The 15146-nt window shown below is 50.5% G+C and overlaps 7 protein-coding genes across 7 annotated transcripts; 3 read left to right on the top strand and 4 right to left on the bottom strand.

Annotated features, from left to right (window-relative positions):
- Window positions 1-108: 108 nt before the first annotated feature.
- On the bottom strand, window positions 109-2380 carry M409DRAFT_60888 (uncharacterized protein; the record flags this gene model as incomplete). Its single annotated transcript, XM_033814605.1, has 7 exons — window positions 109-130; window positions 569-751; window positions 815-882; window positions 944-1358; window positions 1414-2071; window positions 2127-2258; window positions 2311-2380. The coding sequence occupies 7 exons, from the start codon at window positions 2378-2380 to the stop codon at window positions 109-111; spliced, it is 1548 nt and encodes a 515-aa protein (XP_033660191.1).
- Window positions 2381-2939: 559 nt separating this feature from the next.
- Window positions 2940-3437, bottom strand: M409DRAFT_71085 (uncharacterized protein; the record flags this gene model as incomplete). The annotated part of the gene is made up of 1 exon (XM_033819023.1): window positions 2940-3437. The coding sequence occupies one exon, from the start codon at window positions 3435-3437 to the stop codon at window positions 2940-2942; it is 498 nt and encodes a 165-aa protein (XP_033660190.1).
- A 468-nt stretch (window positions 3438-3905) lies between these two features.
- Window positions 3906-5667, bottom strand: M409DRAFT_60886 (uncharacterized protein; the record flags this gene model as incomplete). Its single annotated transcript, XM_033814604.1, has 3 exons — window positions 3906-5034; window positions 5084-5230; window positions 5282-5667. 3 exons carry the CDS (start codon window positions 5665-5667, stop codon window positions 3906-3908), a joined length of 1662 nt encoding a protein of 553 aa, XP_033660189.1.
- A 655-nt stretch (window positions 5668-6322) lies between these two features.
- On the top strand, window positions 6323-8077 carry M409DRAFT_30175 (uncharacterized protein; the record flags this gene model as incomplete). Its single annotated transcript, XM_033809798.1, has 2 exons — window positions 6323-7929; window positions 7978-8077. 2 exons carry the CDS (start codon window positions 6323-6325, stop codon window positions 8075-8077), a joined length of 1707 nt encoding a protein of 568 aa, XP_033660188.1.
- A 929-nt stretch (window positions 8078-9006) lies between these two features.
- M409DRAFT_37948 (uncharacterized protein) lies at window positions 9007-10555 on the top strand (the record flags this gene model as incomplete). Its single annotated transcript, XM_033810835.1, has 5 exons — window positions 9007-9197; window positions 9251-9476; window positions 9534-9627; window positions 9709-10049; window positions 10112-10555. The coding sequence occupies 5 exons, from the start codon at window positions 9007-9009 to the stop codon at window positions 10553-10555; spliced, it is 1296 nt and encodes a 431-aa protein (XP_033660187.1).
- A 90-nt stretch (window positions 10556-10645) lies between these two features.
- M409DRAFT_60883 (uncharacterized protein) lies at window positions 10646-12066 on the bottom strand (the record flags this gene model as incomplete). Its single annotated transcript, XM_033814603.1, has 2 exons — window positions 10646-11713; window positions 11767-12066. The coding sequence occupies 2 exons, from the start codon at window positions 12064-12066 to the stop codon at window positions 10646-10648; spliced, it is 1368 nt and encodes a 455-aa protein (XP_033660186.1).
- Window positions 12067-12614: 548 nt separating this feature from the next.
- M409DRAFT_71081 (uncharacterized protein) lies at window positions 12615-13735 on the top strand (the record flags this gene model as incomplete). The annotated part of the gene is made up of 4 exons (XM_033819022.1): window positions 12615-12841; window positions 12893-13407; window positions 13457-13539; window positions 13589-13735. 4 exons carry the CDS (start codon window positions 12615-12617, stop codon window positions 13733-13735), a joined length of 972 nt encoding a protein of 323 aa, XP_033660185.1.
- Window positions 13736-15146: the final 1411 nt, after the last annotated feature.

The raw sequence follows: 15146 nt of genomic DNA, 5'->3' as shown, positions 1-15146 counted from the left end.
CGAAGTCGAACATGGAGCATGTGACGTGTGGCGAAGAAAAAGGCATGAGACAAGAAGAGGTCCGAGCAGCCCTCTTTTTTCCAAAGCAAGCAAATAATGACGCATCTACTATTTTCCTTTGAATGTATATCTGCGCGAGAATAGAAACTCCCCTGACAACAACAACAAGAACACACACACATACATATCTCCTTGAAGCAGAAGAAGAAGCATGGCGTTTTTGTTACACCACAAGGGAGTGTGAGGGCCGCTGTTTTCCCCTTCCCGAGAAGTTTGTTGGTTTTTGATACCCGATATATATGGCTTTTTGTATTTTGTGCTGTTTGGTGCCCTCCTCCCTGGTATTTGTATCGATTGACAATACATGTAGGTGTGGTGTTCCTGTTTGGGTGATGACAGACACCTCGAGGTCTAATAAGTTGGACTTTGGCTATCTGGTAAGTCGACTCGATAGCTACCTCAACACAAGCCCCCTCCACCTCCACCCCCATCCATCCCTCCCAACCCCAATTCCACTCACTCCCCACCCCCCTTCCCCTCCCCCTCCTCCAAAACATCCTCCACATACCTCACCCGTCCCTCCCGCCCCTCCTTCTCCTCATCCAAAAACTCCACCAGGTTCCTCCTGGGCAATTTCCGCGCATTCGGCACGACGTCGAAGAGGGATTTGGAGGACGCGAAGATCTCGTTGAGTTCTTCCAGGCTGCGGTTGGAGGTTTCCGGGAAGAAGATGTAGATTAGGGGGACGACGCTGGGAGGGTGGGGTGGGTGGTTAGTTGGGGTGGTTTTTGGGGGAGGGGGTGGGAGGATTTACGCCGCGTTGAAGGTTGCGTAGACGATGAAGTATCTGTAGCCGATGGAGGTGAAGGCTATGGGGGTGACCTGCAAGGAGGAAGTATTAGATCTTGAGGTAGGTTGGACGTGAAGGGGTTGCAGTACTCACCTCCACGACCAAAAAATTCCAGAGCCACGACACCGCCGTCGACACGCCCGCCACACCCGCCCGCATATGCACAGGCGCAATTTCACTCGCATACACAAACGGGATTCCCAAAAACCCAATGCAAAAGCAGAATTGGAAGAAGAAGATGAAGAACACCGCGGCTTTCAACGCGGAGGTGTTGGTCGCGGAGGACGTGCAGCCCGTCAGGCACGCCATGTTGATGGCCGTCATGCTGGCGGAGAACATCATCAGTTTGCGCCGGCCGAAGCGGTCCACGGTGAAGCTGCAGACGAGGGAGCCGAGAATCAGGACGGCTTGGATGGAGGCGGAGAGGATTTTGGCGGTCACGGGGGTGTAGTGGAGTTGTTGCTCGAACACTGCTGTTGTGTAATAAGAGATGGCGTTGGTTCCGGACCTAGGAGTGTGTTAACGAGAGGAGTGCAAAGGATATGATAGGGGTGGATTGTTACATCTGCAGGAAGATTTGAACAACGCAGGCAAGACAGACACGGTGAAAAGTCCGCTGAGGACCCATCTTGAACATGGCAGAGAGTTTGAACGTCCCCGCGAGCTCGAGGGAGGTCTGGACGTCAAGAATCTCTTTGGCGACGATTTCGTGCGTCTCCTCGACATCGTAGATCCTCGCGAGGATATCCCGCGCTTCGTCGAGCCTGTTCTTCTTGATCAACCACCGCGGCGATTCGGGTAGGGTGAAGATGAAGGCCATGACGATTAGGGAGAAGAGTAAAGGTAAACCTAATGGGAGCCTCCAAGAGAGCGAACTTGGATCTGTGAATGAGACTCCGAAGCTCAGCCATAGCGCGATTGACAGGCCAATGCCACAAAATGTACCAAAGCCGGAAACATGGCTCCCGCGACTCGTCGCTTTGGAGAGCTCAGATTGCCAGACGGAGACGGTTGCGATGATGCCGCCGGTGCCTAGTCCGAGGACGATTCTGGGGATGATGAATTGTGCGAATTGGAAGGATGTAGCCATGAGGATGCAGCCGATGCCTTGCACGAGGCTGGATAGGAAGATTGTCCAGCGCCGGCCGAGGCGGTCGCCTAGGAAAGTACAGGAGAGGGCGCCAAAGGTGCCGAACAGGGTGTAGAGCGCGACGACGGTACCTTGGGAGGTATTAGTGGTGTGTATCGAATGAGGGCAAGGTGTTAGGCTTGAGACCTTGGATTGTGGAGTTGTTGTGTTGTTTGGAGCCGGTTGTGAAGATGGTGTCCATGGCGGGGAATTGCTCGTTGAATGATCTTGTCGTTAGGACGCCGCCTGCGCTGCCTTGGTTGTAGCCGAAGATTATGACTTCGGTATGTCAGTGTGGTTCGATATATTATAGTGTGGCGAATGGACGTACTCGCCCACATGCTCTCCAGCCATATCGCAGCATTCAGCTTCTTGCCCCTGAGGCCCCAATAGCGAGCCATGTCGATCGTGAGATTTCAACGATAAGTTCTCGAAGTGTTCTGTCAACACATAGCAACAAACCGACCACCAAACCAAGAGAATCACACTAGCCGCACTATATGTATACTCAAAAATCCCACGTGCGGTGCTCACCAAACAACTACCGTGGCTAAAGGGCCACTTCTCCGCAATCCTCCACACTTCCCCCAGAAAATATTCTCCACATACGACAATCCATCCTTCGTAGCAGCACTGGGCTTACGTCTGCTCACACACAGCTCAGAGGCTGCAAATCGCAACTCTAAGCTCCGCCAAGACCGAAGCTTGTCGTGTAGATCTTCTTGATGTGCCATTTGCCGTGCAGCTTGGATCCTTGCTCTGGTCGTGGGAATAAGAGTGCTGTGGGATTGCGGTGCTGAAGGAGGATGTCATTGCCCAAGTTCGCCTGTATTCCGGTGGATGCTGTAAGCCGCTGTTGCGTCGCGGTTTCTTCAGACTTCACCACCGCCATGAAGAACATATGTTGACCATCGCGCTTTGCAATGGACTCTTCAAATCTCCTGGCATCAGCAGCTGTCTTCATGAGTTCAAATCCAGCCGCAAGAATGTGGTATTCTGAAGTGGCGAGTCATAATAAGGCGGAACCTCAACAAATCCCAAAGAATTGTACAACGCCTGCGCAGACACCATCGTGGACAGCGTATCCAGCAACATAGCCTCATAGCCCAACTCTCTCGCTTCCGCGACGACAGCCTCAGCCAGTTTGCGACCAAGTCCCAGCCCACGTCCATTGGGATGAACGTAGAGCCGCTTCATTTCGCAATGTCCTGGTGTTGCGAATGGTCTCAAGCCCACGCATCCGATGGCCTCGCCTTTGTCACTCCTGGCGAGTAGCAAGGTTCCTCGCGGCGGCGCGTACTTGCCTGGCATCTGGGCCATCTCTGTCGCGAAGTCCTGGAAGCTGAGATCTATACCGAGAGATTGTGCGTATTGCTCGAAGAGGGAGATGATAGCTTTTAGGTCTTCCGTTGTTTGGACTTTGGCAACTTGGACAGAGTCATTGGACAACTGCGCCATCTTGAATGCTTTTTCTCGGTCGAAAGATTGGGACTTCTGAACGTAATGGGCAGTGGAAAGGGGCTGAGAAAAGCAGCAAAATAGCGGACAAGCGCACACACTCAGGTTGAATGTCTGTGGTTGGGAAACGGAACAAGAGAAAGGAACGTCTGGTATGGAACTTTGGAATTTCTATGCAAAACATTGCGTGTTCCTGACTGGTTGTTGTCGTGAGTCAAAGCGAAGGAGCCCGAGCGGCAATCTCAGTGCAGATGCCACCTCGCCGTGATGGGCCTGGGTCATCGCAGCTGGAGGGGGCTGGAATTGAGACTTTCCTCCGGGATTCTGCTCACAACATCGCGTCCTCACCATCATCACATTTAAATCGTCTCAAGGAGTTGAACTTGGAAGGCAAGCATGCATCACATGTTTAAGCTAACATGACCACGCAGCACACGCTTTCCTGGAGCAATCATTCTATATTCTACTCTACCACATCTTGTCCCAGATTCTACCCATGAAAGTGGTCGGCTTGTCCACGCCATCTACCTCCCAGATGGAGCACTCAGCATCGACCTCCTCTTTACCAGACCAAAAGTCCATATCGGCTGGTTTCACAGGCTTCGTTCTCTTGACCACTTTCCACAGAATGTATACAAATGCCGCAAATGCCAGTCCGAAATAGCTGGTCACAAAGCCTTTGACATCGAAAGGGACAAAAACATCGAAGCCGAGGAATAGCAAGACCAGGCACCCCATCACAACCCCGACATACGCTGCGTAAGGCATCAGCGGAGCTTTCCAGTGCAGGCTGTCTCGCGAGATGCCCTGAGCTTTCAAGCCTCTGTTCCAGCCGATCCACGTGCAAATCATGAAAAGATACGAAATGACGAAGCCGCAAGTGCACAGGCTCACGAACCAGTCAAAGACCGTCACGGCCGCATTGCTGGCTACCAGAAAAGTGATGCATCCGATCAGACTGACGGTCATCACTGCGTAAATGGGGTTTCCGGCTTTGGTGCACTTGAGGAACAATCTCGGTGCTTGTCTATCAAGCGCCAGGCTGTACAGCGTCCGGGATGCGCTGTAGAGGTAGGCGTTTCCACAGGACCATCCAGACAGCAGGATGAGGACGTTGACCAAGCTGGCGAGGCCATTGATCCCGAGATTGGTAATGCCAATGACCCACGGCGACGCTGCAGATCCGGCAGCGCCATCCTGAATCGCACCGAGGAGTCGAGAATCTCTGCTGGAACAAATAATGCCAACGCCGAGGACGCCCATCACGTAGAAGCCGATGCTTCGAAAGAAAACCATGCGAGCGACCCTTGGGATATTGCGCCTTGGGTTTCTGATTTCACCAGTCGCCAGTGCAATCATATCAGGGCCGGCGACGGAAAACGCGGCGTAAGTGATGACAGACCAGAAACCGAGGAAGTTTCCTGTTACGCCGGTGGTGTAGTACTCATGCATGGCATTGCCATGATCCCAGTATCGAAAGCCATAACGGTCGTGCTTCGGATTGCCGCCCAGCATTGTGATGAACGTAAGGAGGCAGAGACCGATGATCAGCAGCAACTTTGTGCACCCGAAGATGAACTCGCTCTCGCCATACCATCTGCGACATGTCAGCACTGTATCTCTCTCTGCTGAATGGGGATGCATACTTCACAGCAAAAACATTCAGGAACACACAGACAACGATAACCAGGGCCACCCATACTGCAGGATTGACATCAAGATTCCAGTATTCCATGACGGTGGCCACGGCAGAGATTTCCGCACAGTAGAGCATGGAGGAGGCAAAGAAGTACCTGTCTTCGGATCAGTCTCTTGCGCGCCCAACACATTAATGTCAGCCTTACGTCCATCCAAGAGCGAAGCCGAAAGCCGGATCCACGTATCTGGACGCAAACTCGTATATGCTTCCGCGAATTGGCAAATGGGTTGCCATCTCTGCAACACACATGTTGCACGGCCAGATGAACAATGTCGGATAGATGATGTACGCCAGCAACACACTCAGTGGCCCGGCTTTGCTGAGAGAGTTTCCAATTCCGACGAACAGTCCTGTTCCAATGGCACCAGCAATGGCCATGAGTTGGACATGTCGACCGGAGAGTCCTCGCTGAGTCGTGCCATATTTCCTCGTTATCTCGTTGGCTTCGACGACCTCACCGACATCTCGTTCGGAATCGGAGTTGGCTTGCGGCGCCTTGGAGATGGTGGCCTCGATATCCAGGACCCCCATTGTGTACGACGAGACTGCTGCGAGTGTTTCGTACAGAGGACGTGTGAACGTCTTGTACGTCTGGAAAACTTGATCACTTGGCACCCATGGCGCCGGGATACAAACCCTCAATCAATGGCCATTCCATTGATATCTCGTGGCTTGTATTGTCTTATCGTGCATGGCGCCTTGGAAGCTGCTATAATTGCCGCCTTCAGCATGGTCGGTTTCACCAACCCTTGCCGGCCGGATTTTGGCCTATCTCGTGCTTGGCATTGCACATGCCAAGTCGTGAAGGCAATCGTCGAGACCTCACTCCATACGACGCAGGTGGTGAGTTGATGTTCCGAAGAGTAATAATACATCGGCCATGGTGTAGAAGGAGACTTTGCTGAATGCACTAATGATTGAACTGGGAGCTCTTGCGAGAATCGATCCTGAAAAGGGAGCTCGCCGATCTTCAACCAACTCCGAGCAAGCTGGGAAATGGCAGCATTTCACTGGACAGTAGTCGTGCTGCAGACCTCGTCACCCACGTTCGCTGGTCGATGCTAAATATTGCTTCAAACCACACTCCTCAACCCGACGATCTAGGACAACACCACCCAGGGTATCATCTGCCCCTCGACAGACGACACGGCCGATATCGACCAAGGTCTACACACCTAAAAATAACATGACGACAGGCGTACAGAGGGAATATGTCCTAGTTCACGAGATACCGCTAACTGTCTGGATCTTCACGTCCATACTTCTGGCATTGACTACAGCGATCGTCGACAAATTTAAATCGCCATTAGCCAAAATACCAGGGCCCTTTCTTACCAAGTTTACGGTCCTCCCCATCGTATACCACGACCACATTGGCAACAGAACCAAATGGACCGAAGAGCTCCATCGAAAATATGGCCCTGTAGTGCGGCTGTCGCCCAAGGAAGTTTCCGTATCCTCAGCAGCGTCGATTCGAGATGTCTTCACGGGTTCTGCAAAAGCTGGATACTATCCGAAAGCGCCCATCTTCAACATCTTCCAACACTACGGCGCTCGAAATGCCTTCTCTAGCATTGATTCGGACAACCACTCTTGGCGGCGGAAGATTGTCGCGGGCAACTATGCTCAAACGGCAATTGTGGCGAAGGAAGCCAAACATGGGACGTTGTGGAAGACTGTTGGAAGTTTCGTGAAAATGGTTGAACGCGAGGGTGTCAATCCAGATGAAGGTCCGGCAAAATCGATGGACTTCCTCAGTGCTTGTCGTTTCTATGCGGCTGACAACATCACATCCCATCTATTCGTCGAGGGAAGCCATGCTCTCGATGGCGACAAGGAGATCCGCCGTATCATTGAGGACTCGGCGGAAGGTCCAAGCGATGTCATGTCGTACTTCAAGATGGAGTTTGAGACGCTCCACTCTATCATCAAGCAGACCAAGGTATTGATCTTGAGAGTTCTGGGCTTGGAGCAGAAGTCTACTGGAAGGTCGAGACCTGCAACGGCGTCTGGAAAAAAGGTCAGTCTCGAGCAGAGTAAGTGGTACGGTGGTACGCCTATACGACACTGGGGCTGGAAGCGCTTCCTCAGGACTCGAGATGCGCTGGTAGAGGCTCAAATCGACACCTCGTTGGAGTCGCCTGTTGGTGCTAAACTCGCTGCTAATGCCCTGGAAGGCGAAAGGTCCAACCTGATCCCTGGTGCGCCTGTTCAAGACGCGGGCATTCGACAGCTTAAATCACCAAAGTTGGATGGCAGCATGCTTCGCTTCTATCGAAACGAAGGCTGTGCCAGCGAATGCATGGATCAGTTCCTCGCAGGCCTTGACACTGTGGGAGACACTTTGGCTTACGTGCTCCAAACACTGTCCATGCCAGAACATCGTCAGAGTCAACAAGCACTCATCCAGGAGTGCTCATCTCTAGGTCTGCCACGGGAGTATCACGAACCACTTTCATCAAAAAAATTGGCAGACGTTCAAGCAGCGCCGTACGTGGAGGCGGTTCTCAAAGAGACCCTTCGAGCATTTCCCGCGTCTACGACTGCCTTTCAGAGAGTTGTACCTACTGGAGGTAGAACTCTAGAAGGGCACTTTGTATCTGGTGATACCATCATCGGAGGGATCCCAACCACGATCAATCGCGATGTCAGTATCTTCGACAAGTTTTGCACGTTCGACGTGGAGCAGTGGCTACCGCAGAGATGGCTCGATGCCGATGCTGACACACTCGCTGAGATGAACAGACGTCTTTGGACGTTTGGTAGCGGCGGGAGAGGATGCATAGGAAGGCAGTAGGTGACTATGACCATTCTTTCGGGACCCTTGCTGATGTTCGACAGTCTTGCCATTCTGGAGATGAAGCTCTTGATTGTTGGCATCTATTCTCGCTACTCGACTGTCATTGACGACGAAACGCCAGTCCAAGTTTCGAAGAAGTAGGTGATCCAGGATCAAAAGTCGATGAGCTCATGCAGCATCGCTGACAGTTTGTAGTCACTGCAGCAGTCGCACCACGTTCAGAGATATCGACTGGTTCAAAGACTCGAGAGGAATTCTCTCATTCCAAACTCTGCCCGCCCAGCTGTCTTGACTTCTTCATTAACCTCTTCAAAGACTCCAGCACCTCTCCAACCTAGCTGGATTAATTCGGGCATTGCGTACTCTGCACATGGAATGAGAGATTGCCTTACCAGCAAGACCTGAGGCTTTTGAAGGACGATCGGAGCCGAATGGCGGTTACAAATCCGCACGCATCTGCTTGTTCAGCAACATTAGGGAATGTGCTTTGTGGTATGGTTCGCGAGCAAAACGCCAGCTGAGACCGACACGCTCTATATGTGGACCCCTTTCCGAGCTGTGCGAAAAAGGCTACGAAATAGCGCGTTCATGAACGGCCCCGACGGATCCGTAGGGCGAATATCCGGCCGAGAACACGCAACACTCAATGAGAAGTTGGATTATCGCCATACCGTACCATACCCAAGCAGTCCAAAGTGAGCTGAAGACTGTCTACGGGAATTGGTATCATCCACTAGAAACGATTTTCTGGCAGAACATATACCCTAGAGAGCACATTCGGCGAGGCTGCGCTCCCGAAGCTAACGGTAGGCGATCTGCTGCCGGAATTTGATTGTTCGCATCGAAGAGAAGAATAGACCAAGGATCTTAGTGCATTATACCAATACGTAGAAGATGCATAGTCAGCGACGAGATGAAGAAAAGTGTTGCAGCCTGGCGATCAGCTGCGCCATGAGCGGCGCAGAATTGATGCAATACCTTTATATCGGTCGCCGCCCTCGGCCTTCCTTTCCCTTGCTTCTGCTTCTGGACACCAGTCGCTATCGGTCTCTTCTCTCGAGCACTCGAATATGGACAAAACGGATGAGCCCCTCGCCGAAACACCATCTAGTCAAGACAAAGAAGGCTCAGATGGCAAAGATTCGGTCCAAGCACCCGTCACTCCTCCCTCGTTCCCAGAAGGAGGTACAAAAGCATGGCTGGTGGCAACAGGACACACGATGACCATGTTCACGACTTGGGGATACCTCTACGCTTTCGGGTACGAACCTGAAGCGTACATTGCTGGTCTTCGAAATGCTGACATGTCGAAAGTGTATATCAGACATACTACGAGACGCACCAGCTTCGAGACCACTCTCCTTCGGACATCGCGTGGATCGGTTCTCTGCAGTTCTTCTTCATGTGTCTTGGCATGTTATTCGGCGGCGCGCTCTTCGATCGATTTGGCGGGACAATCATACTCCTGCCGGCTGTTTTGGTCTATGTGTTTTCCATCATGATGACAAGCATCTGTCTTAAACTATGGGAGTTCATCCTGGTGAGCAAGAGTAGGCGGTTCGCAACAAGACATGAGGCTGACATACTGGGCGTTAAGGCTCAAGGCTTGCTAGGAGGGATTGGCTTAGGACTCCTCCTGGGGCCGTCAAGCGCCGCCACTCCGCAGTACTTCAACAAGAAGCGAGGTGCAGGTAAGTATTCGTGGCAGCCCCTTTTGGGACCAAAGAACAGGGAGTCAGCGCGGAGGGGATGCTAACTGTGGTGATTAGCAGCAATGGGCCTCGCCCTCACGGGCTCCAGCGTCGACGGCGTCGTCTTCCCCATCGCCCTCGAACGAATGCTACAAAACACGAACCTGGGCTTCGGCTGGTCAGTGCGAATCTGTGGTTTCATCATCTTAGGCTTGATGGTCCCGTCGAGCCTCGTGATCCAACCACGTCTACCGCCACGAAAGAGAAAGTTCTTCCTGCCCAGGGCATTCTTGGAGATACCGTATGCCTGGATTTTGTTCGCGTGCTTCTGCATCTTCATGGCAATCTTCACGCCGCCGATATTTCTGCCGACGTTCGCTGTGCAGAATGGCATGAGTGTGGAGTTGGCGAACTATCTCATTGTAAGTGATGCAACGAGATGGGTGGGAATTACATGATTTGCGAGCTCTGACATGTATTGCAGGCGATATTGAATGCTGCCAGCTGGCCGAGTCGTCTCCTGTGCGGCGTATTGGCTGACAAGTTTGGAGCGCTTAACACTCTTACCTTCGTTAGTCTGGGTACAGGAATCACTCTACTCTGCTGGCAGGTGGTCCACAGCCATGCAGGCATCATCGTCTTCTCGGCAATGTTCGGTCTCATTTCAGGGGGTGTCCTGACTGCCGGCATGGTTGCGTTCGCCTCGATGCCCAGCAATCCGCAGAACATTGGAACCTACATCGGCATGGCGTTTGGAGTAGGAGGAATCGCTACTCTCATCGCGCCTCCGATAGACGGCGCGCTGATTGCGAGTTACCATGGCTTCGTGCAAGTGTCTATCTTAAGTGGAGTCTTTTGCCTTGCTGGAGCTGTCTGCGCACTTCTCTCGAAGTTGACGAAAGGTATAGGATTGCTAGCAAAGGGATAGTGATTCATAGATCTAATAAGCTTCTTTAAAAACTGTCGTCTATCATGGCCAGCGAAACGCTCTGCCTTCTGTCTCCAGGGCTCCAAGCTCTCAAAAATCAGTCTCTTTGACCTCAAGCTTGGCCGACTTCGTGTCCGCCGATGGTAGATCCGACCCATCAGACACAGCAACAGCCTCCAAGACAGGAAATGGGCTTTTCTCCTCGAACAAATTAGCCAACTGCTCCAGCGTATAGCCTTTGGTCTCTGGAAATCCTAAGTAGATGACCGCAGTCCCGATCAAGAGCATGCCAAGATAGAAGACGAAGTACCAATACCCGATGCTGTCCAAGGCGATGGGGTTCACATATTGGTTTACCGTCAACACTGCCTGGCCCACAGCGACCTGGACGGCGAGCCCCTTTGTGCGAATACTGTAAGGAAGAAGCTCTGTTGTATAAGAGTACAACAGGGGATTGCAGGCGATGTTGAAGGCGGCATTGTACAGGAAGAGAAAGACCACCGTCGAGTATGCGGCGCCCTTGGATCCAGTCTTCGTGTATTGCGCGGAAGAGATTGTCAATGGCACGTTGGCGCATATCATGCCGATGAAGGAGGCAAGCCAGAGGGGTCTTCGTCCTATTGATTCAGCCAGGTATACGCCCACAAGCGAGCATAGGAGGTTCCAAATCTGCATGCTGCCGTTGATGCCGGTCTGCTGATTCGTAGACGTGATTCCAATGGAGTCCAAGATAGGTGGAAAGTAGTACGAGATGACGCCTTGTCCGTTCCAAAGCGTGAGCAGCGCAACCGCAAAACAGATCGCGAATCGCTTCCGGTTGGCCTTTGGCTGCAGAACTTTTCTCCATGTCTTCTGCCGGTTGACAGCGTCCAGTTCAAGAGTCTCGGCGATCTGTGCCATCTGAAACGTCACGAGCTGATCGTCCATGACCCCGTTGGCATGGTAGCGCGCAAGGACCGCCTGTGCTTGAGAGTGCTTCCCACGCGAGTAGAGATAACGTGGCGACTCTGGCATGAAGATGACTGATATGACTTGCAGGAGCGCCGGCAAGGCTTGGACTAAAGAAGGAATACGCCACGACCAGTTAGAAGATAAATGGCCAGTACCGAAGCACAGCCAAGCATTGACTATAGCTCCAACATACCAGAGTACATTGAACTGTATGCATAGGTCAGCTCTGGCCAAGGACACAGCATTGAAAGAAGGCTTACCGAACTGCCAATACGCCCTCGCATTCTCGGATGAGCAAGCTCGTTCAAAAGACTGGGCCCAGCATTGGTGGTGAAGCTGATACCAAAGCCGATAAAAACTCGGCCACCAATGAACGTTCCTTTGCTCTGGGCAGCACTCTGAATAGCTGCTCCAGCGACGCATAGGAAAGAGCCAAGGAGTAGAGCAGGTCGGCGCCCATATCTGTCAGCGAAGGGTGAAACAAAGAAGGCCGCAACGAAGCCCGCGATGAACACAGTTGCTGTGATGAGTCCAATCGTGCTTGGCGTCGGGTTTCCCATGGCTGTGATGCAAGGTCAGTTAGGCGACTGTCGACAACTGGGAAGCGGAAAGTACTTGCCATCGAGCCACGGCTGCATCGATTGCAGGCTCTCAGTGACGCTCTCGTCGTAGCCAACGGTCACCTGGGAGAGCAGGATACATGCCTGCCAGAAAACAAGTCGACGTAGGCCCGGGTCTCGCCACCACCGCGCATTGGTGTTGTTTTCCAAGTCCTTGTAGGACTGTGTTGCTTCTGGACAGGACGCTATGGTGCTGCAACAGTCGAGCAGCCGTACAAGTGAGAGCGAAAGGTAAACATTTGTAAAGTTGCTCGTCCTTGTGGTTCTGTGACCTTATCTCGCCGCGGCCAAGGGCTGTACTGACCACCAAGAAACTCGGCCGTGACTCGCCCGGCCTGCCCATTCATGTGCGCCGAGATCCGGACATAGCCCATGCGTCTGCATGATCGTATCGTAACACTTAAGAAAACAGTCTCTGAGCAGGAAGTCTCAAGAAGCCCTATCACCCTTGATCACCTCGCCGTTTTCAAGCTGTCACCACCATCGCCATGCCTCACTTTGAGAACGAGCCAACGATCGCCGTTGACGACACCTTCGGAGACTGGAGAGACACGCTGATTGAGGATGGATTCGTGGTGCTGAAAGGAGTCCTTTCGCAAGGAAAAGCGCAGTCGTACGTTGTCCGCATGTACAAATGGCTGGAGTCCTTTCCGTTTGGCTTCAAGCGAGACGACCCAAGCACTTGGAAGCCACAATGCCTGCCGAACAATATGAAGTATAACATCTTTTTCGTTCGTCCCAAAGCCATGGCTGACATTGATCACAGGGGCGGCATGTACCATGACTACGCCGTGCAGCATGAGAAGTTTATGTGGGACGCTCGTTGCGAACCCTCAGTTGTCGAACCGTTCCAGAAGCTTTGGGGAACCGAAGACCTGCTGGTATCGTTTGATGGCATGAACCTGACATTCCCCGTAAATCCTCGTCCAACATCTGCGCCCTGGCCACATGTGGACCAGAGTCCGCTTCGCAAAGGCATGCAGTGTGTCCAGGGCATTCTAAATCTGGCACCAAATGGCCCAAAAGATGGTGGACTGGTGGTTTTGAAGAAGTCTAGCAAACTCAACGAGCTGTTCTTCAAGACTCATACCATGAAAGAGGGCAGTACGTGGAGTCCGGCAGACTGGTACGGCTTCTCGCAGGAAGACGTTGAGTGGTTTCAAGCCAAGGGTTGTGAGATGGTCAAAGTCTGCGCTGATCCTGGTGATCTCGTACTCTGGGACTCGAGAACAGTCCATTACAATGTCCTGCCAGAGACCGACAACACAAGAGCAGTGATGTGTAAGAGAGATCCCCTGATCAAGTATGGTCTGCCAGCTGACCAGTCCAGATATTTGCTACTCGCCTGCTCGTTTCGCGTCAGAAGAGGACTTGCAAGAGAAAGCCACGCTTTTTCATGAGAGGACTGGAACTGTAAGAACCTTCCCATTGGCCGAAAGAAGGACTCAGCTGACGACATTAGACTCATTGGCCTCACGCCAACATCTTTAGAGCAGGTGAAAAGCATCCAGAGCGGACAGCAGGAGAGCCATATGGTAGAAATCGGCCAGTGGAGGAGCCTGAGGAGCCTGAGATCCTATTAAAGTTGGCGGGGGCTCTGTCGTACTAAGCCTGCAGATACGTTTCAAATGATGAATGATTCAAGGCTCATCCGTGTTGGAGGTGAAAGTGCCATGCTGTTGAACAAGTCCACGAACTATCTTCAAGCCCTCTTTTGCAACCATGTTGTCAGACTGGACTTGGCCAGAAAGCTGAGGCCACTGTCAACGCAATTTAGGAGCTCTTCGGTCGGTTGGTCTGTGCCGCTAGCTTCCATTATTACCGCAGCAAATAAAGCATGCCAACCCCGCGGCAGGAGCCGCAAGGCGCGTTCCTAGCTTCACACGCGTTTTTATATAGAATATCGGGATTAAATGTATTATATCCTACTTATATCCTTCGTCTTAACTTATAGTATTATTTATAGTTAGTAGCGACTTAATAGTAGGCTAGCTTTAATCTATATTTATATCTAGGCTTTTTAGAAGTCGTTATATTATATAAGAGTCTTCGAAGGTTAGAGATAATAGAGCTACTACTACCGCTACTACTACTACTATTTCTACTACTACTAAATATAAAACTACTATAAAGTAGAAGAAGCTTATAAAGAAGTCGAAAACTACTAAAAGTAGAGAGAAAGCGAAAGTATAGCTATAAGAGTAAAAGTAAAAGTAGTTAGACAATTTAAGAGATATAGATATCGAGTTATTAGATTAATTAATAGGTAGCCGTCTAGCTATAGACGACGAGTAATAGGTAGATTAAAAGAATAATAATAAAAATAACGAGTAGTAGTAAGAGTAGCTAGACTATTACTACTACTTATAATTATAAATTGTCTATAATAAAAGAGATCTTAGCTATAATATCTATCTATACTTTTAATATAGTCTTAAGAGCTAGCTATAGAACGAGTTTATTATCTAGATATAGAGTTAGAAGGACGATATTAGTAAGAATATATATAGAGTCGTTAGTATTAAGTATATTATCTCCTTCGATAGCTAGCTATAGAGAAATAACTTTAAGCTATTTATTAACGAAAATAATAAAATCGAGTTATTTAAGATAGCGTTAGAGTATCTTAACGACTACTACTATTAAGCTAAGACTACTCTATAGGGTTTATATAAGTATCGAATATAGTAGAAGTAACTAAATTAATAAATAATACTAGAAACTAATCTAGGTATAATTATATTAGTTAGTTATAGGAAGTAGGAGGACTAAGAAGAGATAAGCTCCCTTTAGTTATATAACTCTTAGTATTAATACTTTAGGTATCTATCTTAGCCTATCTATCTAGACTATACTATCTAATACTTCTACTTAGGCTAGTATATATATCTTCCCTATTCCTAACGAGGATACTTATATTAAGCTTAGATCCTACTTTCTATCTAGTAGCTAATTAGAGCTATTTATTTAACTACTAGCTAGTTAGTTAAGTAGTATAATTCTAGACTATAGAAGTTACC

This window comes from Zasmidium cellare (genome assembly GCF_010093935.1).
Source record: "Zasmidium cellare ATCC 36951 unplaced genomic scaffold M409scaffold_61, whole genome shotgun sequence".
Classification (NCBI taxonomy): domain Eukaryota; kingdom Fungi; phylum Ascomycota; class Dothideomycetes; order Mycosphaerellales; family Mycosphaerellaceae; genus Zasmidium; species Zasmidium cellare.
Note: the sequence above shows the minus strand (reverse complement) of the source record. Positions and strands in the feature narration are given on the sequence as shown.